The sequence below is a fragment of the Salvelinus namaycush genome, chromosome 6 (assembly GCF_016432855.1).
Source record: "Salvelinus namaycush isolate Seneca chromosome 6, SaNama_1.0, whole genome shotgun sequence".
NCBI classification, from domain to species: Eukaryota; Metazoa; Chordata; class Actinopteri; order Salmoniformes; family Salmonidae; genus Salvelinus; species Salvelinus namaycush.
The window spans coordinates 48,505,158-48,531,805 of NC_052312.1; the positions used below are offsets into that span (position 1 = coordinate 48,505,158).

The 26,648-nt window shown below is 42.2% G+C and overlaps 1 protein-coding gene across 1 annotated transcript; it reads left to right on the forward strand.

The window, feature by feature from the left end:
* The first annotated feature begins 891 nt into the window (after positions 1-891).
* On the forward strand, positions 892-26,025 carry LOC120049165 (protein arginine N-methyltransferase 8-B-like). Its single transcript, XM_038995393.1, has 10 exons — positions 892-957; positions 1,833-2,057; positions 9,095-9,250; positions 10,490-10,553; positions 18,273-18,415; positions 19,106-19,193; positions 20,785-20,900; positions 22,265-22,415; positions 23,542-23,663; positions 25,942-26,025. The coding sequence occupies exons 1-10, from the start codon at positions 892-894 to the stop codon at positions 26,023-26,025; spliced, it is 1,215 nt and encodes a 404-aa protein (XP_038851321.1).
* The last annotated feature ends 623 nt before the right edge of the window (positions 26,026-26,648 follow it).

Sequence of the window (26,648 nt, forward strand, 5' to 3'; positions counted from 1 at the left end):
GTAGGCTAGCTAGAACATGTCTTCAAGGTCATGGCTCATATACAGTTGGTTAGATACCGTATGGGGGGAAACGTATGCTGCAAAGGTACAGACACTTGCGTGCTCATAAGAATTGCCCTGCACGGTGGGGAATCCTGCGAAAGTCGAGAAGTACGGCAATTGGTCCGCTATATACAGTATCTCTCTATATTCTGCCGTAAAATCTGGTGTGAAGGTGAAGAGAGGCATCTGGCGCGTGGGAGGCATCGATTTATAACTTCTGATCACGAGCCGGTTCTTGGAAAAACCGGTGCCTGACTGCCTTAGTGAACAGCTCCAACTCAATAGTCAAGTTCAACTTTTGCCATGGGAACTTAGCCAAGTCAAAGGGAGGGTTGCGCATCCTTCTCCGAATATAAATATCACTGATGGGGCGATTTCAAGCCAACGACTTGTGAGATATGTTGATAGACGTGGAAAACAACTGTTGAGGAGAAGCCGAGTATGAGGATGTATTTTCCTAACGTGGACTACAGGCATTTTGGTATAGTTTGCTTGGATCATAGACATATGTTGCAGTGCGCAAGAGGAGAGAGGAAGGTTAATTCGGGGTGCTGGTGCAATTGATGCCCAAGTGCTTCTATAGGAACCACCTGTAACTTTTACAAAATGGATACCTGTCGTTTTTATCGATGTGAAACAAACGTTTTAGAAGAGCATGATAACTTTTTAGGGGGCTAACAATAAGTTGGAATTTAGCCTAAAATATTAACTATTTCTGATATTAAACGTTTGCATCATTTATGAAAGTCAATCTAGAGAAAACAAATCTAGGTCATCGAAAGAGAGCTACTAAGTTTATTTTATATAAGATTTTTCCCTCCCTGGGTTGAAGAAATCTCGTTGGCTCATATGGGACTGAGGCACTCGCGTTGCCTGCTCCTACGGAGAAAAATGGCGGAGCCGGACAATTCTGAGGTATGTCAGTTCGCTGGTAAATGATCCAAGGAGTGAAATATGCTGGTCAAAATCTTTCGTTATATTGATATAATCGATAATAATCAATTACTGATGGTTCTGTTTATTAATGCTTTAGTGTCTTTGTCAGTTTTGAAGTAATCAATATTGTGTCGACTACTGGTGTCTGTAAAAAGCAATGCAGACACATGCAACGTTTAGTTGTTTTTGTAAATTGTTATGGCATATATCCCGTTAAAATATTACATTTGCAAAGAAATGCAATGCAAAAATTATCTGTAGTGGTTAGCGTGTGCGCTGTCCTTGGTGCTGATTTCACTATTCGTTCGGCACAATCTGTCGCATGGACTCCTGCTGCTCTGAAAACGGGTAGATGCGTAACATTATGTAATCTAGCCTACCAAGTGACCTCTAATGCATTCTAAGTGCTTCACTGTATTTGTAAATAACACATTTAGCCATGTAATGCTATAACAAATGGTTTTGAATCAAAGTGCACTGTATTGAAAGCGATTTGTTACTGCAAACAGATCCAGTCCTGTTGCTCTTCTCTGATAATGTTCAAGTGCCCTCTCTTCAAATACACCTCCACTCACTTTTGTCTGTCCCTAATTCTCAATCTCTCACTCGCTTTCCCTTCCTCCCTCGCTCTCTCTCTATATATATATATCTCTCCCTCCCTCCCTCCCTCCCTCCCTCCCTCCCTCCCTCCCTCCCTCCCTCCCTCCCTTCCTTTTCATCTCTTACTCTCCCATCTCTCTTTCCTCCCCACATTGTCTATCTTTATTTCTGTCTCTTTATTTGCTCTATCCCTACCCTCCTCTCTATCTTCATATTCCCTATTTCTCTCTGCCTCACCCCCTCCTCTCTCTTAGCGGCAGCGTACCATCACTACCCCCCAGTCGCAGTCCTTTCAGCCTGCCTCCTTGCCCAAACCTGTGCCTACTGTCCACCATGTGCCACACCCTCCACATACACCCCATGTAGCGGCCCTGCCCACCTGCCCCGGGCGTGGCAAGATGGCAAAGCTGCTCAACCCGGAGGAAATGACATCGCAGGACTACTACTTTGACTCCTACGCCCACTTTGGCATCCATGAGGTAGGTAGGGGACTCATCCATGAAATAGGTAGGTGGGTAGGAGACTCACCCATCAGATAGGTAGGTAGGGGACTCATACATGAGGTAGGTAGGGGACTCATCCATGAAATAGGTAGGTGGGTAGGAGACTCACCCATCAGATAGGTAGGTAGGGGACTCATACATGAGGTAGGTAGGGGACTCACCCATGAGGTAGGTAGGTAGGTGGGTAGGAGACTCACCCATCAGATAGGTAGGTAGGGGACTCATACATGAGGTAGGTAGGGGACTCACCCATCAGATAGGTAGGTAGGGGACTCATGCATGAGGTAGGTAGGGGACTCATCCATGAAATATGTAGGTGGGTAGGAGACTCACCCATCAGATAGGTAGGTAGGGGACTCATACATGAGGTAGGTAGGGGAGGTAGGTAGGTAGGTAGGTAGGTAGGTAGGTAGGTAGGTAGGTAGGTAGGTAGGTAGGTAGGTAGGTAGGTAGGTAGGTAGGTAGGTAGGTAGGTAGGTAGGTAGGTAGGTAGGTAGGTGGGTAGGTAGGTAGGAGACTCATCCATCAGATAGGTAGGTAGGAGACTCATCCATCAGATAGGTAGGCAGGAGACCCATCCACGAGGTAGGTAGGTAGGTAGGTAGGTAGGTAGGTAGGTAGGTAGGTAGGTAGGTAGGTAGGTAGGTAGGTAGGTAGGTAGGTAGGTAGGTAGGTAGGTAGGTAGGTAGGTAGGTAGGTAGGTAGGTAGGTAGGAAGGCAGGTAGGTAGGTAGGTAGGTAGGTAGGTAGGTAGGTAGGAGACTCATCCTTCAGATAGGTAGGCAGGAGACCCATCCACGAGGTAGGTAGGTAGGTAGGTAGGTAGGTAGGTAGGTAGGTAGGTAGGTAGGTAGGTAGGTAGGTAGGTAGGTAGGTAGGTAGGTAGGTAGGTAGGTAGGTAGGTAGGTAGGTAGGTAGGTAGGTAGGTAGGTAGGAGACTCATCCATCAGATAGGTAGGTAGGAGACTCATCCATCAGATAGGTAGGCAGGAGACCCATCCACGAGGTAGGTAGGTAGGTAGGTAGGTAGGTAGGTAGGTAGGTAGGTAGGTAGGTAGGTAGGTAGGTAGGTAGGTAGGTAGGTAGGTAGGTAGGTAGGTAGGTAGGTAGGTAGGTAGGTAGGTACAGTGAGGGAAAAAAGTATTTGATCCCCTGCTGATTTTGTTCGTTTGCCCACTGACAAAGAAATGATCAGTCTGTAATTTTAATGGTAGGTTTATTTGAACAGTGAGAGACAGAATATCAACAAAAGAATCCAGAAAAACGCATGTCAAAAATGTTATAAACTGATTTTCATTTTAATGAGGGAAATAAGTATTTGACCCCTCTGCAAAACATGACTTAGTACTTGGTGGCAAAACCCTTGTTGGCAATCACAGAGGTCAGATGTTTCTTGTAGTTGGCCACCAGGTTTGCACACATCTCAGGAGGGATTTTGTCCCACTCCTCTTTGCAGATCTTCTTCAAGTCATTAAGGTTTCGAGGCTGACGTTTGGCAACTCGAACCTTCAGCTCCCTCCACAGATTTTCTATGGGATTAAGGTCTGGAGACTGGCTAGGCCACTCCAGGACCTTAATGTGCTTTTTCTTGAGCCACTCCTTTGTTGCCTTGGCCATGTGTTTTGGGTCATTGTCATGCTGGAATACCCATCCACGACCCATTTTCAATACCCTGGCTGAGGGAAGGAGGTTTTCACCCAAGATTTGACGGTACATGGCCCCATCCATCGTCCCTTTGATGCGGTGAAGTTGTCCTGTCCCCTTAGCAGAAAAACACCCCCAAAGCATAATGTTTCCACCTCCATGTTTGACGGTGGGGATGGTTTCTTGGGGTCATAGGCAGCATTCCTCATCCTCCAAACACGGCAAGTTGAGTTGATGCCAAAGAACTCCATTTTGGTCTCATCTGACCACAACACGTTCACCCAGTTGTCCTCTGAATCATTCAGATGTTCATTGGCAAACTTCAGACGGGCATGTATATGTGCTTTCTTGAGCAGGGGGACCTTGCGGGCGCTGCAGGATTTCAGTCCTTCACGGCGTAGTGTGTTACCAATTGTTTTCTTGGTGACTATGGTCCCAACTGCCTTGAGATCATTGACAAGATCCTCCTGTGTAGTTCTGGGCTGATTCCTCACCATTCTCATGATCATTGCAACTCCACGAGGTGAGATCTTGCATGGAGCCCTAGGCCAAGGGAGTTTGACAGTTCTTTTGTGTTTCTTCCATTTGCGAATAATCGCACCAACTGTTGTCACCTTCTCACCAAGCTGCTTGGCAATGGTCTTGTAGCCCATTCCAGCCTTGTGTAGATCTACAATCTTGTCCCTGACATCCTTGGAGAGCTCTTTGGTCTTGGCCATGGTGGAGAGTTTGGAATCTGATTGATTGATTGCTTCTGTGGACAGGTGTCTTTTATACAGGTAAGAAACTGAGATTAGGAGCACTCCCTTTAAGAGTGTGCTCCTAATCTCAGCTCGTTACCTGTATGAAAGACACCTGGAAGCCAGAAATCTTTCTGATTGAGAGGGGGTCAAATACTTATTTCCCTCATCAAAATGCAAATCAATTTATAACATTTTTGACATGCGTTTTTCTGGATATTTTTGTTGTTATTCTGTCTCTCACTGTTCAAATAAACCTACCATTAAAATTATAGACTGATCATTTCTTTGTCAGTGGGCAAACGTACAAAATCAGCAGGGGATCAAATACTTTTTTCCCTCACTGTAGGTAGGTAGGTAGGTAGGTAGGTAGGTAGGTAGGTAGGTAGGTAGGTAGGTAGGTAGGTAGGTAGGTAGGTAGGTAGGTAGGAGACTCATCCATCAGATAGGTAGGTAGGAGACTCATCCATCAGATAGGTAGGCAGGAGACCCATCCACGAGGTAGGTAGGTAGGTAGGTAGGTAGGTAGGTAGGTAGGTAGGTAGGTAGGTAGGTAGGTAGGTAGGTAGGTAGGTAGGTAGGTAGGTAGGTAGGTAGGTAGGTAGGTAGGTAGGAGACTCATCCATCAGATAGGTAGGCAGGAGACCCATCCACGAGGTAGGTAGGTAGGTAGGTAGGTAGGTAGGTAGGTAGGTAGGTAGGTAGGTAGGTAGGTAGGTAGGTAGGTAGGTAGGTAGGTAGGTAGGTAGGTAGGTAGGTAGGTAGGTAGGTAGGTAGGTAGGTAGGTAGGTAGGTAGGTAGGTAGGAGACCCATCCATAAGGTAGATATAGTGCCTTCAGAAAGTATTCACAACCCTTTACTTTTTCCAATTTTTGTTGTGTTACAAAGTGGGATTAAAATGGATTTAATTGTTGTTTTTTTGTCAACAATCCACATACTCTGTAATGTGAAACTGGAAGAAAATTTCGAAAATTTGTTTTAAGCAAACAACAAGTGATACAAAATAAATTACTAATATATCTTGATTAGATAAGTATACAACCCCCTAAGTCAATACATGTTAGAATCACCTTTGTCAGTGATTACAGCTGTGAGTCATTCTGGGCAAGTCTCTAAGAGCTTTGCACACTTGGATTGTACAATATTTGCACATTATTCTTTAAAATAATCTTCAAGCTCTGTCAAGTTGGTTGTTGATCATTGCTAGACAGCCATTTTCAAGTTTTGCCATAGATTTTCAAGCCGATATAAGTCAAAACTGTAACTAGGCAACTCAGGAACATTCAATGTCGTCTTGGTAAGCAACTCCAGTGTATATTTGGCCTTGTGTTTTAGGTTATTTTTCTGCTGAAAGGTGAATTTGACTCCCATTGTCTGTTGGAAAGCAGACTGAACCCGTTTTCCTCTAGGATTTTGCCTGTGCTTAGCTCTATTTAGTTTTTTTATCATTAAAACATTAAAAATACTCTCTTCCTTGCCAATGACAAGCATACCCATAACATGATGCAGCCACCACCATGCTTAAAAATATAAAGAGTGGTAGTTAGTGATGGATTTGCCCCAAACATAACACTTTGTATTCAGAACATAAAGTTAATATCTTTGACACATTTTTTTGCAGTTTTACTTTAGTGCCTTATTGCAAACAGGATTCATGTTTTGGAATATTTTTATTGTGTACAGGCTTCCTTCGTTTCACTCGGTCAATCAGGTTAGTATTGTGGAGTAACTACAATGTTGTTGATCCATCCATAGTTTTCTCCTATAACATCCATTAAACTATGTAACTGTTTTAAAGTCACTATTGGCCTCATGGTGAAATCCCTGAGCGTTTTCCTTCCTCTCCGGCAACTGAGTTAGGAAGGGCGCCTGTATCTTTGTAGTGACTGGGTGTATTGATACACCATCCAAAGCATAATTAATAACTTCACCATGATCAAAGGGCACCAATAGGTGCCCTTCTTTGGGAGGCATTGGAAAACCTCCCTGGTCTTTGTGGTTGAATCTGTGTTTGAAATTCACTGCTCGACTGAGGGATCTTACATATAATTGTATGTGTGGGGTTCAGAGATGAGGTAGTCGTTCAAAAATCGTGTTAAACACTATTATCGCACACAGAGTGAGTCCATGCAATTAATACGTACATTAATATGTGACTTGTTAAGCAAATTTGTACTCCTGAACTTATTTAGGCTTTCCATAACAAAGGGGTTGAATACTTATTGCTCAAGACATTTCAACTTTTCATTTGTTATTAATTTGTACAAAATTCTAAAAATGTAATTCCACGTTGACATTATACACTATTGTGTGTGGGCCAGTGACCAAAAAAAGGCTGTAACACAACAGAATGTGGAAAAAGTCAAGTGGTGTGAATATTTTCTGGAGGCGCTGTAGGTAGGAGATTAATGGATGTTCTTACTATCCTGCCTGTTGGGATGTTTTGTTACCACTGTTGCCTCTGCTTGCTCTCTGGGGGGTTTAGGCTTTACACGTTTTCGGATGTAGCTGCCAGCAAATTGAATTGATGGATTGACAAGCAGACGTACAGACGGACTGACTGAACAACTAAGGAACTGACTAATGGACTGACTGGTTGACTGCCTGCCTGCCTGCTTGACTGACTAATGGACTGACTGGTTGACTGCCTGCCTGCTTAACTGACTGACTATCACGGGACTGACATCCTGGTACCTGGCATGGATAAGGAAAGAGGACGAGGCATTGAAGTGTCAGACTCATACCCCAGATAAGGATCAATTGAAGTGTCAGACTCATACCCCAGATAATGATCTATTGAAGTGTCAGACTCATACCCCAGATAATGATCTATTGAAGTGTCAGACTCATACCCCAGATAATGATCCATTGAAGTGTCAGACTCATACCCCAGATAATGATCTATTGAAGTGTCAGACTCATACCCCAGATAATGATCTATTGAAGTGTCAGACTCATACCCCAGATAATGATCTATTGAAGTGTCAGACTCATACCCCAGATAATGATCTATTGAAGTGTCAGACTCATACCCCAGATAATGATCCATTGAAGTGTCAGACTCATACCCCAAATGCTCTAGGTAACCTAAAAGAGAATGGGAACAACCAAAAAATGTGTTTCTATCGAGGTCCTTATTTAGCATGTGGGTCAGGTTACAGTCTGAATGCCAAGCGGACCCAAGAACAGAACTGCCCCTGATAAAATGTGTGAGTGTGTGTGCGTGTGCAGATAGATGGGTATCAGATAATCCCAGCAGGGTTTCGTTATAGATCTACCTCTATTTAAAGAGCCTGTGCCAGCGATGCGGCCTAAATACTGCCTCTGTCACTATGATCGTTTTCTATGATTAGAAATCCAGAAGCTGTCATTTCTACATATTTAAGAGGACATGCACTACGTCCCAAATGGCATCATATTCACTATGTAGGGCACTTCTTTCAACCAGGGCCCATAGGGATCTGGTGGAAAGTAGTGCGCTATACAGTATGGTGACATTTTGGACACACACATGTCCTGTACCTCCCACTTCTGAATTGTTCAGTGTAGCATATTCATTACGTACTGTATGAGGACATTCATATACACATTTTCCACACTCTGTTGAATCTCTCTTAGCCTGATATTAACCCAATGAGTCCCACCGTATTGCCAGGGCGTTTTGGACATCTCAGCCCTTTTTTAACATAGTGTGGTTGAGTTACAGACTTCTGGGTTGTACCATTGGATTTGTTAATTTCTTCTGCACCCATAGACACCATTAGTCTGTGTGGGGGGCTGCACTAAAGCAGTGTTTTTGAGACAAGGGCGGATCCCGAAGGTGTCTGGGGCTGGGTCTTTTATACAAAAATGTCCGAATGGTTTGAGCTACAAACTATTAAAGCTATCTATGAAAAACCACTTTGCTCTATGAAGCACACAATCCACACAAGAGGGATTAGAAGGCAAGGGGTTCTTCTACATAGAAGATCATAGGAAATCCCAGGACATACTGTCTATAATACTGTAATAAGCTCACATAGTTGATGTCACAAACTCCAAACACCTAGCAGTTGTCACTGTCTAGTTGGATATACATTTTACACAGACCTTAGTTTTAAAATTGACATTTGTCAATAAAACTCATGAATGCAACTGTTTAATAAGTCAAATTGTGTTTTGTGTTCTACTTGTAGCCCTGGTTGTCCTGAAAATAAAATGATAAAACACTTAAATGTGAGGGCTGGACATGCAGATAACTGAAAGTCAGATGAATGAAAAGCCGATCTTTGCTGGGATCTCGAGACTGATAGGGTTAAGTCTTTTTGAGCTTGACGTCCTCTGTGTATCATGGTATCATGTTTTCCAGACCCCATGACCTGACCAGGTAAAACTCCTGGACCTAGTCATTGTCACGGAGCTACAAAGTCTTGCACATTCTGGAAATCCTAACTTCCACATAAGTAAAATATTCACTTAGTCTCCCATTGACAGCAATGCATGACTAAAGGCTGGATATTCCGCGATACTTCTGCGATAAGGATTGAATCCAGCTCTAAGTGAATATTCGACTTAAATAAAAGTTAGGATTCAGCTCTCTGTGAGATTCCCAATCCCATCAACAATCCCATCTTGTTCCCTGTTGGACAGGAGATGCTGAAGGATGAAGTACGGACCCTGACCTATAGGAATGCCATGTACCACAACAAGCACATGTTCAAGGACAAGATAGTTCTGGACGTGGGCAGTGGGACAGGCATCCTGTCCATGTTCGCTGCCAACGCAGGCGCCAGGCACGTGTACGGGGTGAGTCCTTGTCCTGCTTTAAACACCAAACACCTTTTTCACACTGTTCATTTGCCAAATGTTGTCGAATGTTGCAGATAGACATTCCATGAATAGAGCTGATGTGATTCCTTAATTCTCCATGTAGAGAGGCATGTTCGTTCTACATAGCCTATTTCTATCTAAACGTTCCAAAATGTTGCGTCCTTCTGACGCGCCCCTGGCTATGCGTTTAACAAATGGCTGTTGGACACTATAGGGCCGAGCTGAACCATACCCTGCTGGTTTTTATATTTTCCTTTCACATTGTCCTTTTCCAGCATGGCTCAAGCAGCCATGGTGGATGCATAACCAGGCCAGCCCAGATCGGCATGGCCTGGCTCGGGTTGGCCCTGTAGTGTGAACCAGGCGAGGAACAAAAGGACTTGATGGTTGATATTAGACTGTCGTACAGTCGTCTGATCTGTTGAGTTGAAGTGGATATAAATGATACAAGTCCTGGTGGGTGTAGCACTGACACTTGTTCACCCACACACACGCACGCACGCACGCATGCACACACACACGCACATGCACACACACGAGACATGCACACACAAACCAGCACCCTGCACCCGGTTCATAGTGTAAATTGTCATAACACTCTACTCTACCTCCATTAGCATCTTGGCTAACCCTTCTGAGATCATGCCATGTAACTACACCAGTGTCGCCTCTGTAATGCTAACAAGCTAACACACATCAGAGGCACATCTCCAGGCTCCCGTCCAGATGATCGCTAATGCAGAATATCACAGAGTCAATATCTGCATCCCAAATGGTCTTATGAGTCATATATAACACCAATGGAGGGGAGAGGGAAAAGATACAGCACATGGATAACATTTTTGATAAAGTGGAGATTGGATCTAGGATGAGTGGTAAAGCTGCAATGATTGCAGTGGGTGCCTTTGTGTGTGTGTGTGTGTGTGTGTGTGTGTGTGTGTGTGTGTGTGTGTGTGTGTGTGTGTGTGTGTGTGTGTGTGTGTGTGTGTGTGTGTGTGTGTGTGTGTGTGTGTGTGTGTGTGTGTGTGTGTGTGTGTGTGTGTGTGTGTGTGCCTGTAGAACTAATGTCAGACCTAACATTCATCAACGAGTATGTGGGTGATGTGCACATCCAACATTTCTCCACTGAATAAAGCACAGGAGCAGTCCAGACCTTTTCTTTATTTACTGACATTCATCAAACCTGTGTTTGTTCCTTCTTGTTATGTTCCCCAGATTGAGTGTTCAAGTATATCAGAGTATTCTGAGAAGATCATCAAGTCCAACCACCTACACAATGGTAAGAGCTACACTACAAACCAATCATCTATATAGGTTCACACAGGGTAGTGAATGGCTATGTCCTGTCAAAGTTACATGCTACAAGTTAACTAGTCAAGGGACACGGATTTGGGGAGGATAAACTGATTCTAGAACTGGGTCTAAAGGCAACTTCTGATTCTAGAACTGTGTCTAAAGTTAACTTCTGATTCTAGAACTGTGTCTAAAGGCAATTTATGATTCTAGAACTGTGTCTAAAGGCAACTTGCAACCATAATATGCATAGTACACATAATAGGCTACTCATGTTCTGTGGATCCTTATTACTATATGGGTGCAGTGGGGGAGACAGCTGGCTTACTGAGAGATAACACCATATATTAACATTGATAAAGTATCAATGAGAGAGAGAGAGGGAGGAGGGAGGGAGAGGTAGTTAGAGAGAGGAAGAGAGAGGCAGGGGAGAGACAGAGAGAGAGAGAGAGAGAGAGAGAGAGAGAGAGAGAGAGAGAGAGAGAGAGAGAGATATTCAGACAGACATCTTCACCCTGGACTCCGGCTGGCAGCTCTGTCTGGCAGCTCTCCTCCCAAACAAAACATCCCTAAACTGAGACGTCAATCAGAATGAGCTGTATGTCACTGATTACCACTGTGAAATGTCACATTGATGGAACTCCACAGATGGACATCTAATTGAATGACCCAGAACAAAAAGTGGAACATTGACACTTGATCAATGTTATTCTAACATTTAGAATATATTTTTGTTGTACTGGAGTGTTTAGTATAGTGAAATGTTTAGTGGAGTGTTTAGTGTAGTGAAATGTTTAGTGTAGTGTAGTGTTTAGTGTAGTGGAGTGTTTAGTGTAGTGGAGTGTTTAGTGTAGTGGAGTGTTTAGTATAGTGGAGTGTTTAGTGTTTAGTGTAGTGTAGTGTTTAGTGTAGTGGAGTGTTTGCTGTAGTGGAGTGTTTAGTGTAGTGGAGTGTTTAGTGTAGTGTTTAGTGTTTAGTATAGTGTAGTGTTTAGTGTAGTGGAGTGTTTGCTGTAGTGGAGTGTTTAGTGTAGTGGAGTGTTTAGTGTAGTGGAGTGTTTAGTGGAGTGTTTAGTATAGTGGAGTGTTTAGTGTAGTAGAGTGTTTGCTGTAGTGGAGTGTTTGCTGTAGTGGAGTGTTTAGTGTAGTGGAGTGTTTAGTATTTAGTGTAGTGGAGTGTTTGCTGTAGTGGAGTGTTTAGTGTAGTAGAGTGTTTAGTGTAGTGGAGTGTTTAGTGTAGTGAAGTGTTTAGTGTAGTGAAGTGTTTAGTGGAGTGTTTAGTATAGTTTAGTGTAGTGGAGTGTTTAGTATAGTGGAGTGTTTAGTGTAGTGGAGTGTTTAGTATAGTGGAGTGTTTAGTGTAGTGGAGTGTTTAGTGTAGTGAAGTGTTTAGTGTAGTGAAGTGTTTAGTGTAGTGGAGTGTTTAGTATAGTGGAGTGTTTAGTGTAGTGGAGTGTTTAGTATAGTGAAGTGTTTAGTGTAGTGTAGTGTTTAGTGTAGTGAAGTGTTTAGTGTAGTGGAGTGTTTAGTGTTTAGTATAGTGGAGTGTTTAGTGTTTAGTGTAGTGGAGTGTTTAGTGTAGTGGAGTGTTTAGTGTAGTGGAGTGTTTAGTGTTTAGTGTAGTGGAGTGTTTAGTGTAGTGGAGTGTTTAGTGTTTAGTGTAGTGAAGTGTTTAGTGTTTAGTGTAGTGAAGTGTTTAGTGTAGTAGAGTGTTTAGTATAGTGGAGTGTTTAGTATAGTGGAGTGTTTAGTGTAATGGAGTGTTTAGTGTAATGGAGTGTTTAGTGTAGTGTAGTGTTTAGTGTAGTGAAGTGTATAGTGTAGTGGAGTGTTTAGTGTAGTGGAGTGTTTAGTGTTTAGTGGAGTGGAGTGTTTAGTGGAGTGGAGTGTTTAGTGTAGTGAAGTGTTTAGTATAGTGAAGTGTTTAGTGTAGTGTAGTGTTTAGTGTAGTGAAGTGTTTCGTGTAGTGGAGTGTTTAGTGTAGTGGAGTGTTTAGTGTTTAGTGTAGTGAAGTGTTTAGTGTAGTGTAGTGGAGTGTTTAGTGTAGTGGAGTGTTTAGTGTAGTGTAGTGGAGTGTTTAGTGTAGTGGAGTGTTTAGTGTAGTGTAGTGGAGTGTTTAGTGTAGTGTAGTGGAGTGTTTAGTGGAGTGTTTAGTATAGTGAAGTGTTTAGTGTAGTAGAGTGTTTAGTGTAGTGAAGTGTTTAGTGTTTAGTGTAGTGTAGTGTTTAGTGTAGTAGAGTGTTTAGTGTAGTGGAGTGTTTAGTGTAGTGAAGTGTTTAGTGTAGTGGAGTGTTTAGTGTAGTGGAGTGTTTAGTGTTTAGTGTAGTGGAGTGTTTAGTGTTTAGTATAGTGAAGTGTTTAGTGTAGTGTAGTGTTTAGTGTAGTGAAGTGTTTAGTGTAGTGGAGTTTTTAGTGTAGTGGAGTGTTTAGTGTAGTGGAGTGTTTAGTATAGTGGAGTGTTTAGTATAGTGAAGTGTTTAGTGTAGTGGAGTGTTTAGTGTAGTGTTTAGTGTTTAGTGTAGTGGAGTGTTTAGTATAGTGAAGTGTTTAGTGTTTAGTGTAGTGGAGTGTTTAGTGTAGTGTTTAGTGTTTAGTGTTTAGTGTAGTGGAGTGTTTAGTATAGTGGAGTGTTTAGTGTTTAGTGTTTAGTGTAGTGGAGTGTTTAGTGTTTAGTGTTTAGTGTTTAGTGTTTAGTGTAGTGGAGTGTTTAGTGTTTAGTGTAGTGGAGTGTTTAGTGTAGTGTTTAGTGTTTAGTGTAGTAGAGTGTTTAGTATAGTGAAGTGTTTAGTGTAGTTTAGTGTTTAGTGTAGTGGAGTGTTTAGTGTTTAGTGTAGTGTAGTGTTTAGTGTAGTGGAGTGGAGTGTTTAGTATAGTGGAGTGTTTAGTGTTTCGTGTAATGGAGTGTTTAGTGTTTAGTGTAGTGGAGTGTTTAGTGTAGTGTAGTGTTTAGTGTAGTGGAGTGTTTAGTGTAGTGAAGTGTTTAGTATAGTGAAGTGTTTAGTGTAGTGTAGTGTTTAGTGTAGTGAAGTGTTTCGTGTAATGGAGTGTTTAGTGTAGTGCTTAGTGTTTAGTATAGTGTAGTGTTTAGTGTAGTGGAGTGTTTAGTGTTTAGTGTAGTGAAGTGTTTAGTGTAGTGTAGTGGAGTGTTTAGTGTAGTGGAGTGTTTAGTGTAGTGTAGTGTAGTGTAGTGGAGTGTTTAGTGTAGTGGAGTGTTTAGTGTAGTGTAGCGGAGTGTTTAGTGTAGTGGAGTGTTTAGTGTAGTGTAGTGTAGTGTAGTGGAGTGTTTAGTGTAGTGGAGTGTTTAGTGTTTAGTGTAGTGAAGTGTTTAGTGTAGTGGAGTGTTTAGTGTAGTGGAGTGTTTAGTGTAGTGGAGTGTTTAGTGTTTAGTGGAGTGGAGTGTTTAGTGTAGTGGAGTGTTTAGTGTAGTGGAGTGTTTAGTGTAGTGAAGTGTTTAGTATAGTGAAGTGTTTAGTGTAGTGTAGTGTTTAGTGTAGTGGAGTGTTTAGTGTTTAGTATAGTGAAGTGTTTAGTGTAGTAGAGTGTTTAGTGTAGTGAAGTGTTTAGTGTTTAGTGTAGTGTAGTGTTTAGTGTAGTAGAGTGTTTAGTGTAGTGGAGTGTTTAGTGTAGTGAAGTGTTTAGTGTAGTGGAGTGTTTAGTGTAGTGGAGTGTTTAGTGTAGTGGAGTGTTTAGTGTAGTGGAGTGTTTAGTGTAGTGGAGTGTTTAGTATAGTGAAGTGTTTAGTGTAGTGAAGTGTTTAGTGTAGTGGAGTGTGTAGTATAGTGAAGTGTTTAGTGTAGTGTTTAGTATAGTGAAGTGTTTAGTGTAGTGGAGTGTTTAGTGTAGTGGAGTGTTTAGTGTAGTGTTTAGTGTTTAGTGTTTAGTGTAGTGGAGTGTTTAGTGTAGTGTTTAGTGTTTAGTGTAGTGGAGTGTTTAGTATAGTGAAGTGTTTAGTGTTTAGTGTAGTGGAGTGTTTAGTATAGTGAAGTGTTTAGTGTTTAGTGTAGTGGAGTGTTTAGTGTAGTGTTTAGTGTTTAGTGTTTAGTGTAGTGGAGTGTTTAGTATAGTGAAGTGTTTAGTGTTTAGTGGAGTGTGTAGTGTAGTGTAGTGTTTAGTGGAGTGTAGTGTTTAGTGTTTAGTGTAGTGGAGTGTTTAGTGTTTAGTGTTTAGTGTAGTGGAGTGTTTAGTGTTTAGTGTTTAGTGTTTAGTGTAGTGGAGTGTTTAGTGTTTAGTGTAGTGTAGTGTTTAGTGTAGTGTAGTGTTTAGTGTTTAGTGTAGTGGAGTGTTTAGTATAGTGAAGTGTTTAGTGTAGTGGAGTGTTTAGTGTAGTGGAGTGTTTAGTGTAGTGGAGTGTTTAGTGTAGTGGAGTGTTTAGTGTAGTGAAGTGTTTAGTGTAGTGGAGTGTTTAGTGTTTAGTGTAGTGGAGTGTTTAGTGTAGTGGAGTGTTTAGTGTTTAGTGTAGTGGAGTGTTTAGTGTAGTGGAGTGTTTAGTGTAGTGGAGTGTTTAGTGTAGTGGAGTGTTTAGTGTTTAGTGGAGTGGAGTGTTTAGTGTAGTGGAGTGTTTAGTGTAGTGGAGTGTTTAGTGTAGTGAAGTGTTTAGTATAGTGAAGTGTTTAGTGTAGTGTAGTGTTTAGTGTAGTGGAGTGTTTAGTGTTTAGTATAGTGAAGTGTTTAGTGTAGTAGAGTGTTTAGTGTAGTGAAGTGTTTAGTGTTTAGTGTAGTGTAGTGTTTAGTGTAGTAGAGTGTTTAGTGTAGTGGAGTGTTTAGTGTAGTGAAGTGTTTAGTGTAGTGGAGTGTTTAGTGTAGTGGAGTGTTTAGTGTAGTGGAGTTTTTAGTGTAGTGGAGTGTTTAGTGTAGTGGAGTGTTTAGTATAGTGGAGTGTTTAGTATAGTGAAGTGTTTAGTGTAGTGAAGTGTTTAGTATAGTGAAGTGTTTAGTGTAGTGTTTAGTATAGTGAAGTGTTTAGTGTAGTGGAGTGTTTAGTGTAGTGGAGTGTTTAGTTTAGTGTTTAGTGTTTAGTGTTTAGTGTAGTGGAGTGTTTAGTGTAGTGTTTAGTGTTTAGTGTTTAGTGTAGTGGAGTGTTTAGTATAGTGAAGTGTTTAGTGTTTAGTGTAGTGGAGTGTTTAGTATAGTGAAGTGTTTAGTGTTTAGTGTAGTGGAGTGTTTAGTGTAGTGTTTAGTGTTTAGTGTTTAGTGTAGTGGAGTGTTTAGTATAGTGAAGTGTTTAGTGTTTAGTGTAGTGGAGTGTTTAGTGTAGTGGAGTGTTTAGTGTAGTGGAGTGTTTAGTGTTTAGTGTAGTGGAGTGTTTAGTGTTTAGTGTTTAGTGTAGTGGAGTGTTTAGTGTTTAGTGTTTAGTGTAGTGGAGTGTTTAGTGTTTAGTGTAGTGGAGTGTTTAGTGTAGTGGAGTGTTTAGTGTTTAGTGTAGTAGAGTGTTTAGTATAGTGAAGTGTTTAGTGTAGTGGAGTGTTTAGTGTAGTGGAGTGTTTAGTGTAGTGGAGTGTTTAGTGTAGTGGAGTGTTTAGTGTAGTGAAGTGTTTAGTGTAGTGAAGTGTTTAGTGTTTAGTGTAGTGGAGTGTTTAGTGTAGTGGAGTGTTTAGTGTAGTGGAGTGTTTAGTGTAGTGAAGTGTTTAGTGTAGTGAAGTGTTTAGTGTTTAGTGTAGTGGAGTGTTTAGTGTAGTGGAGTGTTTAGTATAGTGGAGTGTTTAGTGTAGTGGAGTGTTTAGTGTAGTGGAGTGTTTAGTGTAGTGAAGTGTTTAGTGTTTAGTGTAGTGGAGTGTTTAGTGTAGTGGAGTGTTTAGTGTAGTGAAGTGTTTAGTGTAGTGGAGTGTTTAGTGAAGTGTTTAGTATAGTAGAGTGTTTAGTGGAGTGTTTAGTGTTTAGTGTAGTAGAGTGTTTAGTGTTTAGTGTAGTAGAGTGTTTAGTGTTTAGTGTAGTGGAGTGTTTAGTGTAGTGGAGTGTTTAGTGTTTAGTGTAGTAGAGTGTTTAGTGTAGTGAAGTGTTTAGTGTTTAGTGTAGTGGAGTGTTTAGTGTAGTAGAGTGTTTAGTGTAGTAGAGTGTTTAGTGTAGTAGAGTGTTTAGTATAGTGGAGTGTTTAGTGTAGTGAAGTGTTTAGTGTAGTGGAGTGTTTAGTGTTTAGTGTAGTGGAGTGTTTAGTGTAGTGGATTGTTTAGTGTTTAGTGTAGTAGAGTGTTTAGTGTAGTGGAGTGTTTAGTGTAGTGTAGTAGAGTGTTTAGTGTAGTGGATTGTTTAGTGTTTAGTGTAGTAGAGTGTTTAGTGTAGTGGAGTGTTTAGTGTAGTGAAGTGTTTAGTGTAGTGGAGTGTTTAGTGTAGTAGAGTGTTTAGTGTAGTAGAGTGTTTAGTGTAGTAGAGTGTTTAGTGTAGTAGAGTGTTTAGTGTAGTAGAGTGTTTAGTGTAGTGGAGTGTTTAGTGTAGTAGAGTGTTTAGTGTAGTAGAGTGTTTAGTGTAGTGTAGTGTTTAGTGTTTAGTGTTTAGTATAGTGAAGTGTTTAGTGTAGTGGAGTGTTTAGTGTAGTGGAGTGTTTAGTGTAGTAGAGTGTTTAGTGTAGTAGAGTGTTTAGTGTAGTAGAGTGTTTAGTGTAGTGGAGTGTTTAGTGTAGTGGAGTGTTTAGTGTAGTAGAGTGTTTAGTGTAGTAGAGTGTTTAGTGTAGTAGAGTGTTTAGTGTAGTGGAGTGTTTAGTGTAGTGGAGTGTTTAGTGTAGTGGAGTGTTTAGTGTTTAGTGTAGTGGAGTGTTTAGTATAGTGAAGTGTTTAGTGTAGTGGAGTGTTTAGTATAGTGGAGTGTTTAGTGTAGTGGAGTGTTTAGTGTTTAGTGTAGTGGAGTGTTTAGTGTTTAGTATAGTGGAGTGTTTAGTGTAGTGTAGTGTTTAGTGTAGTGTAGTGTTTAGTGTTTAGTGTAGTGGAGTGTTTAGTGTTTAGTGTAGTGGAGTGTTTAGTATAGTGGAGTGTTTAGTATAGTGAAGTGTTTAGTGTAGTGAAGTGTTTAGTGTAGTGGAGTGTTTAGTATAGTGAAGTGTTTAGTGTTTAGTGTAGTGGAGTGTTTAGTGTAGTGTTTAGTGTTTAGTGTTTAGTGTTTAGTGTAGTGGAGTGTTTAGTGTTTAGTGTAGTGGAGTGTTTAGTGTAGTGTTTAGTGTTTAGTGTAGTAGAGTGTTTAGTATAGTGAAGTGTTTAGTGTAGTGGAGTGTTTAGTGTTTAGTGTAGTGGAGTGTTTAGTGTTTAGTGTAGTGTAGTGTTTAGTGTTTAGTGTAGTGGAGTGTTTAGTGTAGTGTTTAGTGTAGTAGAGTGTTTAGTATAGTGAAGTGTTTAGTGTAGTGGAGTGTTTAGTGTAGTGGAGTGTTTAGTGTTTAGTGTAGTGGAGTGTTTAGTGTTTAGTGTAGTGGAGTGTTTAGTATAGTGAAGTGTTTAGTGTAGTAGAGTGTTTATTGTAGTAGAGTGTTTAGTGTTTAGTGAAATGGAGTGTTTAGTGTAGTGGAGTGTTTAGTGTTTAGTGTAGTGTAGTGTTTAGTGTAGTGTAGTGTTTAGTGTAGTAGAGTGTTTATTGTAGTAGAGTGTTTAGTGTAGTGGAGTGTTTAGTGTAGTGGAGTGTTTAGTGTAGTGGAGTGTTTAGTGTTTAGTGTAGTGGAGTGTTTAGTGTTTAGTGTTTAGTGTAGTGGAGTGTGTGTTGTGAGTGACATTCTGTGTCCTGTCCTTCAGTCATCACCATCCTCAATGGGAAGGTGGAGGAGGTGGAACTGCCAGTGGAGACAGTCGACATCATCATCTCAGAGTGGATGGGCTACTGTCTCTTCTACGAGTCTATGCTCAATACGGTCATCTTTGCCAGGGACAAATGGCTAGTAAGCGTGTGTGTTTGTTTTTGTTGTATGGGTGTGTGTGTGTGTGAGAGAGAGAGGAAATGCAGATGAGCTTTGAAGATTTACATAAATTCAGTGAAAACCCACACTAACACACGGTTATATTAACAGTATTGCACTTTTCATGGAGCCTACTTTTGTCCAGCTAATAGCCTAACCACCAATCAAGCAACATTATGGACTAAACGTTCAAAATCTGTTGCTGCAGGATAATTTTTCTGTGACAATATAGATCAAATGAAGATCCTACACCTGTACATGCATGCAAGTATGTGTGCAATGATGTGTGTGCATGTGTGTGTGCATGTATGTTTGTGCGTGTGTGTGTGTGTGTGTGTGTGTGTGTGTGTGTGTGTGTGTGTGTGTGTGTGTGTGTGTGTGTGTGTGTGTGTGTGTGTGTGTGTGTGTGTGTGTGTGTGTGTGTGTGTGTGTGTGTGTGTGTGTGTGTGTGTGTGCATCCACATATCGACAAAGGTCCTGCTTACAGCGCCCAGCTAGAGGACGATCTGGTTTCTAACCAGTGTTGCTGCTTCAGGGTTTTAGACCGGGTATGAGCTAATGTTACATACAGGATGCCAGGTGTGCAGACAATGCATGTGACTGTAGGATGACTCTATTCTCTATGAGGTGTATCTCAACTAAATGTATGTTGGTGTCTCCTCTCACATTCAGAAGCCTGGAGGGCTGATGTTTCCTGACAGGGCTGCCCTGTATGTGGTGGCCATCGAGGACAGGCAGTACAAGGACTTCAAGATACACTGTGAGAACATCCTTCCGTCTCTGTTTCTTAGCTACTGTGTGTATACTGTATGTATGCTGGAGGTATCCTATCCTCTCCCTCTTCCAGTAGGCTCTCTCCTCCAGCCTCTGGGTTGGACTAGACTACAGAGAGCTGTGTAGAGGAGGGATGGAGGGAATAGAGGGAGAGCCTGTCTGCTCTGTTCTTAACCCTAACTGAAGTAGACCTATAATACAAGGCTGCCAGACATAGTAGAAGAGTATTTAAGGCCCCTGTCTCTCACTAGAGGAACACCAGATAGACACACTAAGGGAGGGTGGAAGGACTGAGCCCACGTTTTTGGCAACTGTAGAGCTGTGCTATCTTTCCACTGTTTCTGAGGGTTGTTATCGATCCTAGGCAGCAAATAGAGAATAACAGCTTTAATCTCAATCTAAAACAAGAGACACTCTTCCAATCCAACACAGTGTCAATAGAGTCTGTGTGATGACCACCACTGAGAGAGAGTCTGTGTGATGACCACCACTGAGAGAGAGTCTGTGTGATGACCACCACTGAGAGAGAATCTGTGTGATGACCACCACTTAGAGAGAGAGAGAGAGAGTCTGTGTGATGACCACCACTGAGAGAGAGTCTGTGTGATGACCACCACTGAGAGAGTCTGTGTGATGACCACCACTGAGAGAGAGTCTGTGTGATGACCACCACTGAGAGAGAGTCTGTGTGATGACCACCACTGAGAGAGAGAGTCTGTGTGATGACCACCACTGAGAGAGTCTGTGTGATGACCACCACTGAGAGAGTCTGTGTGATGACCACCACTGAGAGAGAGTCTGTGTGATGACCACCACTGAGAGAGAGTCTGTGTGATGACCACCACTGATAGAGAGTCTGTGTGATGACCACCACTGAGAGAAAGTCTGTGTGATGACCACCACTGAGAGAGAGTCTGTGTGATGACCACCACCGAGAGAGTCTGTGTGATGACCACCACCGAGAGAGTCTGTGTGATGATCACCACTGAGAGAGAGTCTGTGTGATGACCACCACTGAGAGAGTCTGTGTGATGACCACCACTTAGAGAGAGAGAGTGTGTGATGACCACCGCTGAGAGAGAGAAAGTCTGTGTGATGACCACCACTGAGAGAGAAAGTCTGTGTGATGACCACCACTGAGAGAGAGTCTGTGTGATGACCATCACTGAGAGAGAGAGTCTGTGTGATGACCATCACTGAGTGAGAGAGAGAGAGAGAGAGAGAGTCTGTGTGATGACCACCACTTAGAGAGAGAGAGAGTCTGTGTGATGACCACCACTTAGAGAGAGAGAGGCTGTGTGATGACCACTATTTAGAGAGAGAGTCTGTGTGATTACCACCACTTAGAGAGAGAGAGGCTGTGTGATGACCACCACTTAGAGAGAGAGAGTCTGTGTGATAACCACCACTTAGAGAGAGAGAGAGAGGTTGTGTGATGACCACCACTTAGAGAGAGAGAGAGAGGTTGTGTGATGACCACCACTTAGAGAGAGAGAGAGATAGGTTGTGTGATGACCACCACTTCAGACACAGAGTGTACCAGATTTGCTCATATATGAGTGTGTGTGTGTATTCAGGGTGGGAGAACGTGTATGGTTTTGACATGACCTGCATCCGTAACGTGGCCATGAGAGAGCCCCTGGTGGACGTGGTGGACCCCAAACAGGTGGTGACCAACTCCTGCCTAGTCAAGGTCAGTGTGTGTGTGTGTGTGTGTGTGTGTGTGTGTGTGTGTGTGTGTGTGTGTGTGTGTGTGTGTGTGTGTGTGTGTGTGTGTGTGTGTGTGTGTGTGTGTGTGTGTGTGTGTGTGATAATGGCTGACCCTGGCCGTGACCCTACTCTCAGGGGGAGTTGGGATTGTAACGGGTTTCGTCCTCTTCGTCTGACGAGGAGTAGCAAGGATCGGACCAATACGCAGCGTGGTAAGTGTCTATATTGATATTTTTATTAAATCAAACAGAACACTGAACGAAATAACAAAAGTACAAACAAACCCGAAACAGTCCCGTATGGTGAAAACACTAACACAGGATACAACTACCCACCAAACACAAAGGAAAACAGGCTACCTAAATATGGCTCCCAATCAGAGACAACGACTGACACCTGCCTCTGATTGAGAACCATACTAGGCCAAACACATAGAAAAAGACAACCTAGACATACAACATAGAATGCCCACCCACATCACACCCTGACCAAACAAAACATAGAAACATACAAAGCAATCTATGGTCAGGGCGTGACAGGGATATGCAACAACAACAAAACATCTAAATCTCACTTGCGTATAATACACACTTGTTATTATTTATTGCCTGAATCCAGACTAAAAAAATGACTTTCCAAAATTGAAGTGTCACAGAGAGACTACCAGCCAAGAATTATGATGAGCCCTAAATGGGTTCCGTGTCCCTGTCTGTGATTTGCATGTCAATGAATATGTCTAGACTGTACAGACTTCACAGTGGGACCCATGCCAGCCACCGTATCTGAGCCATAAATAGGCCTGGCACTCCCGGGTCTGTGTGACACATTGGGATTTAACACTGCTGTCCTGTCCTGTCCAATGACGGCCTGTCTGTCCTGGTCAATGATGGCCTGTCTGTCCTGTCCAATGACGGCCTGTCTGTCCTGTCCAATGTCACATCAATCATCCAAAAGAGAGAATATATCCTCCATTTCAATGTGTGAGGCATGATATGAGATGCTGTGTGAATTATCTTCAGGAGAAAAGCAATGGATCAGAAAGCATGTCATGAAACTTCTCAACAATCTAATATCATCCCATAGATAATGAGGTTGAAGAGGCGGAATGGAGCCGAAGACGTGTGTTTGAGAGATGTGCATTGGTGTATGTCTGACAGTGCTTTTATGTATGAGGGAGTGATAGATGTAAGGAGAGAGAGAGAGAGATTGAGAGAGATATGTTGAAATAGAGGAGAAAGGAGAAGTGTATGTGTGTGTGTGAGAGAGAGAGAGAGGTGAGAGAGAGAGACATCTTTCTTCCGATGCATGTCTCCCTGTACCATATTTCCTTTGTAACCTATGACCCAGGAAGTGGACATCTACACGGTGAAGCCTGAGGACCTGTCTTTCACCACGGCCTTCTGCCTGCAGATCCAGAGGAACGACTATGTCCACGCCATGGTCACCTACTTCAACATCGAGTTCACAAAGTGTCATAAGAAGACTGGCTTCTCTACCGGTTAGACCTCACCACACACAAATGGGTTGTGTTCATTTGGCACCAAGAGTCAGAAAACAGACTGAAACAGGGAAGGACTACCTGAACTAGTCCAATAAGAAAGACCTACTTTTGTTTTCCGTTGCAAAAACGTTTTGCTACGGTGTGCACTAATGAACACAACCCGCGATGTGACCACATTCATGTACACTAAACGCTAGGTCCTTTGAAATTAGGTGTATGACAATATAAGTTACATGTCTTCCACACAAGCCACTTGTGTTGTTATAAGGTCTGGAACCTGAAGCCGCTAGAGATCTTTTACAGGGAGAGAACCACTGTGTTCGGTTTCTGGGTCCTGTCCAGGTTATGCAACAATGGAAAGTTGTCATTTCAAACAGACATCAATCATTTTGTGTAAATCAGTCAGTTGTAGCACTTGTACAAATATTCTTGTCTCTGGCAATAATCCTTTGGTTTTGTTTGGAAGATTGTGGAAGCACAGCATATTTTTTGCATTTTAATTCTTCAAGGTTTTGACAAGGGGAGGGCGATATTATTGTGAGGTGTAGCTTTGAGGCTGATGATCAAAAGGTACTGCTAGACATAAAATCATGTAGTAATAACATCCTTTGCTGTTTCCTATAATGAGAAGTTGACTCTGGCTCTCAGCTCTTGACCCCCTCTAGTGGTATTAAGTGGAACTGCACAGGTTAAAAATACAGACCAATGGTACTTTTTCTGTCTCCCTCCTGATTATTTCACTCTCCACTATCTCTGTGAAGATCTCAATTGCATACTCATAGCGTCCTCTTTCCTTCTCAAAACCCTTTGGAGGATAGGATAGGTCAGAGAGGAGAGACCTCTGGCTTTCTTATCCAATGGGTGATGAGAAGGAGACAAGGAGAGAGGACGCAAGGTGTGTGCAATTGAGATCTCCCCTATGTCTCAATACCGTTTTCATTTTCTCCTAATCCTCTCTCCATCTCCGCCTCTTCTCTCTTGTTCCCCTCCTCCTATTCCTCCCCCTCTCTTCCATCTCCCCCTCCTCCTCTCTTGTTCCCCTCCTCCTATTCCTCCCCCTCTTCCATTTCCCCCTCCTCTCTTCTTCCCCACCTCCTATTCCTCCCCTCTCTCCCATGGCCAGCTCCTGACGCCGCCAGTACCCACTGGAAGCAGACAGTGTTTTACCTGGAGGACTACCTGACTGTGAGGAAGGGAGAGGAGATACTGGGCAGCATTGCAGTCAAGCCCAACGAAAAGAACGTGGTGAGAATAGTGCTATGCTGTACTAGAACTGCAGCTCACTCCACACCAGCATAGAATAAAATGCTGTTTTAATTTTTTTTATTCTAGATGGGGTTTTTCTATAGTCCAGCCAACGACTCCTGACTATAGATGTCAAGTCTTTAACATGATCTATGAATATGTCTTTCTAAGAGTGAAGCCCTATATGAGTATTAGCTCAGACGCCGCAAAACCGCCATCCTATTGCTGTACCACCCACTTTAACTGTTAAAACTCCTCAAATGCATCCTCCCTTCTTCCCTTATTCGAAGTATTCACAGATCGGAGAGGGTTGGATTGGTGAAAGTAGTACGGTGGGAAACTTGCCATCACTTATCCAACTTTATATACAGTTGTCGGAAGTTTACATACACTTAGGTTAGAGTCATTAAAACTTGTTTTTCAACCACTCCACAAATTTCTTGTTAGCAAACTATAGTTTTGGCAAGTATGTTAGGACATCTACTTTGTGCATGACACAAGTAATTTTTCCAACAATTGTTTACAGACAGATTATTTCACTCATAATTCCCTGTATCACAATTCCAGTGGGTCAGAAGTTGACTCTAAATTGACTCTGCATTTAAACAGCTGGGAAAATTCCAGAAAATGATGTCACGGCTTTAGAAGCTTCTGATAGGCTAATTGACATCATTGTCAATTGGAGGTGTACCTGTAGACGTATTTCAAGGCCTACCTTCAAACTCAGTGCCTCTTTGCTTGACATCATGGGAAAATGAAAAGAAATCAGCCAAGACCTCAGAAAAAAAATTGGAGACCTCCACAAGTCTGGTTCATCCTTGGGAGCCATTTCCAAACGCCTGACGGTACCACGTTCATCTGTACAAACAATAGTACGCAAGTATAAACACCATGGGACCACGCAGCCATCATACCGCTCAGGAAGGAGACGCGTTCTGTCTCCATGAGATGAACGTACTTTGGTGCGAAAAGTGCAAATCAATCCCAGAACAACAGCAAAGGACCTTGTGAAGATGCTGGAGGAAACAGGTACAAAAGTATCTATATACACAGTAAAACGAGTCCTATATCGACATAACCTGAAAGGCCGATCAGCAAGGAAGAAGCCACTGCTCCAAACCGCCATAAAAAAACAGACTACGGTTTGCAACTGCACATGGGGACAAAAATCGTACTTTTTGGAGAAATGTCCTCTGGTCTGATGAAACAAAAATAGAACTGTTTGGCCATAATGACCATCGTTATGTTTGGAGGAAAAAGGGGGAGGCTTGCAAGCCGAAGAACACCATCCCAACCGTGAAGCACGGGGGTGGCAGCATCATGTTGTGGGGGTGCTTTGCTGCAGGAGGGACTGGTGCACTCCACAAAATAGATGGCATCATGAGGTAGGAAAATTATGTGGATATATTGAAGCAACATCTCAAGACATCAGTCAGGAAGTTAAAGCTTGGTCGCAAATGGGTCTTCCAAATGGACATTGACCCCAAGCATACTTCCAAAGTTGTGGCAAAATGGCTTAAGGACAACAAAGTCAAGGTATTGGAGTGGCCATCACAAAGCCATGACTTCAATCCTATAGAACATTTGTGGGCAGAACTGAAAAAGTGTGTGCGAGCAAGGAGGCCTACAAACCTGACTCAGTTACACCAGCTCTGTCAGGAGGAATGGGTCAAAATTCACCCAGCTTATTGTGGGAAGCTTGTGTGACTCAAGTTAAACAATTTAAAGGCAATGCTATCAAATACTAATTGAGTGTATGTAAACTTCTGACCCACTAGGAATGTGATGAAAGAAATAAAAGCTGAAATAAATAATTCTCTATACTATTATTCTGACATTTCACATTCTTAAAATAAAGTGTTGATCCTAACTGACCTAAGACGGGGAATTTTTACTTGGATTAGATGTCAGGAATTGCTAAAAACTGAGTTTAAATGCATTTGGCTAAGGTGTATGTAAAATGCATTTGGCTAAGGTGTATGTACTTCCGACTTCAACTGTAGGTCAGTGACTACTTTAAATGGAGGGAGTAAAGAATTATGTATTTTCAAAGCATTCAAAAGGGCTAAATATCCCTACTGTTGTGTCCATCTCAAATACCCTTTTCATACTACTAAGCCAAGTCGTACTGTGCTGGCCTGGTTACACATCCATAGTTGCTGAAATTGTAGGAGGACAATGTGAAAAGAAAATACCAGAGGCAGCACCTATGGTTGGGGTCGACACGATACTGTCAAATGGTTATAGGTGGACTGAAGAGTCTTCTCTTGTATTCCAGCGGGACCTGGAGTTCACCTTGGAGTTGGACTTTAAAGGACAGCTGTGCGATGCGGCCATTTCCCACGACTACAAGATGCGCTAGCTGACCAGCAAAGGGCGACATCACCCTCCTCAGCCCCCTATTGGACACATCTTGAGGGAGGGCACAGGCTCTCCTATTGGTCCGAGGGGGACACGATACACATCTGATTGGATGACAGCGTTCCAGCACCTAAGTGATGTCATAAAAACAAGCCATTTCGAAGCAATAGCGCCATCACCTGCCACATTTTTAAAGCTGCCCTGAGAATGTAATATCCCTGATGAACTTGATTTGTTATTTTATTCAGGTTGAGTTTCAGTGTTATTAGTACTAGATCTAAAGGAGTTATAGGGATTTTAGATGCCAGTCCAGAGGCACTTTCAGGACAAACTCTGAGCATGTCTTTTATCAAGGAAAACAGGCAGACTACACCTCTGTTTCACCAATGTCTTTCAAAGTTCAACGAATGCAGAACCTAAGAGTTTAACAGGAAAGTCATTCAGTGTTTGTTCAAGTTAGGTATATTTTGTTGGTAATCAGTACTGGTAAGTTATTTGCATGTTTATCTTTTTGTTCTTGGTTGATTTCAGGTATCATGATTTGATCATTTGAGATATTCACAATTGCTAATGGAACATGTTTAATGATAGAAACCTGTGAGAAATGTCTTTTGTCTTCCATCT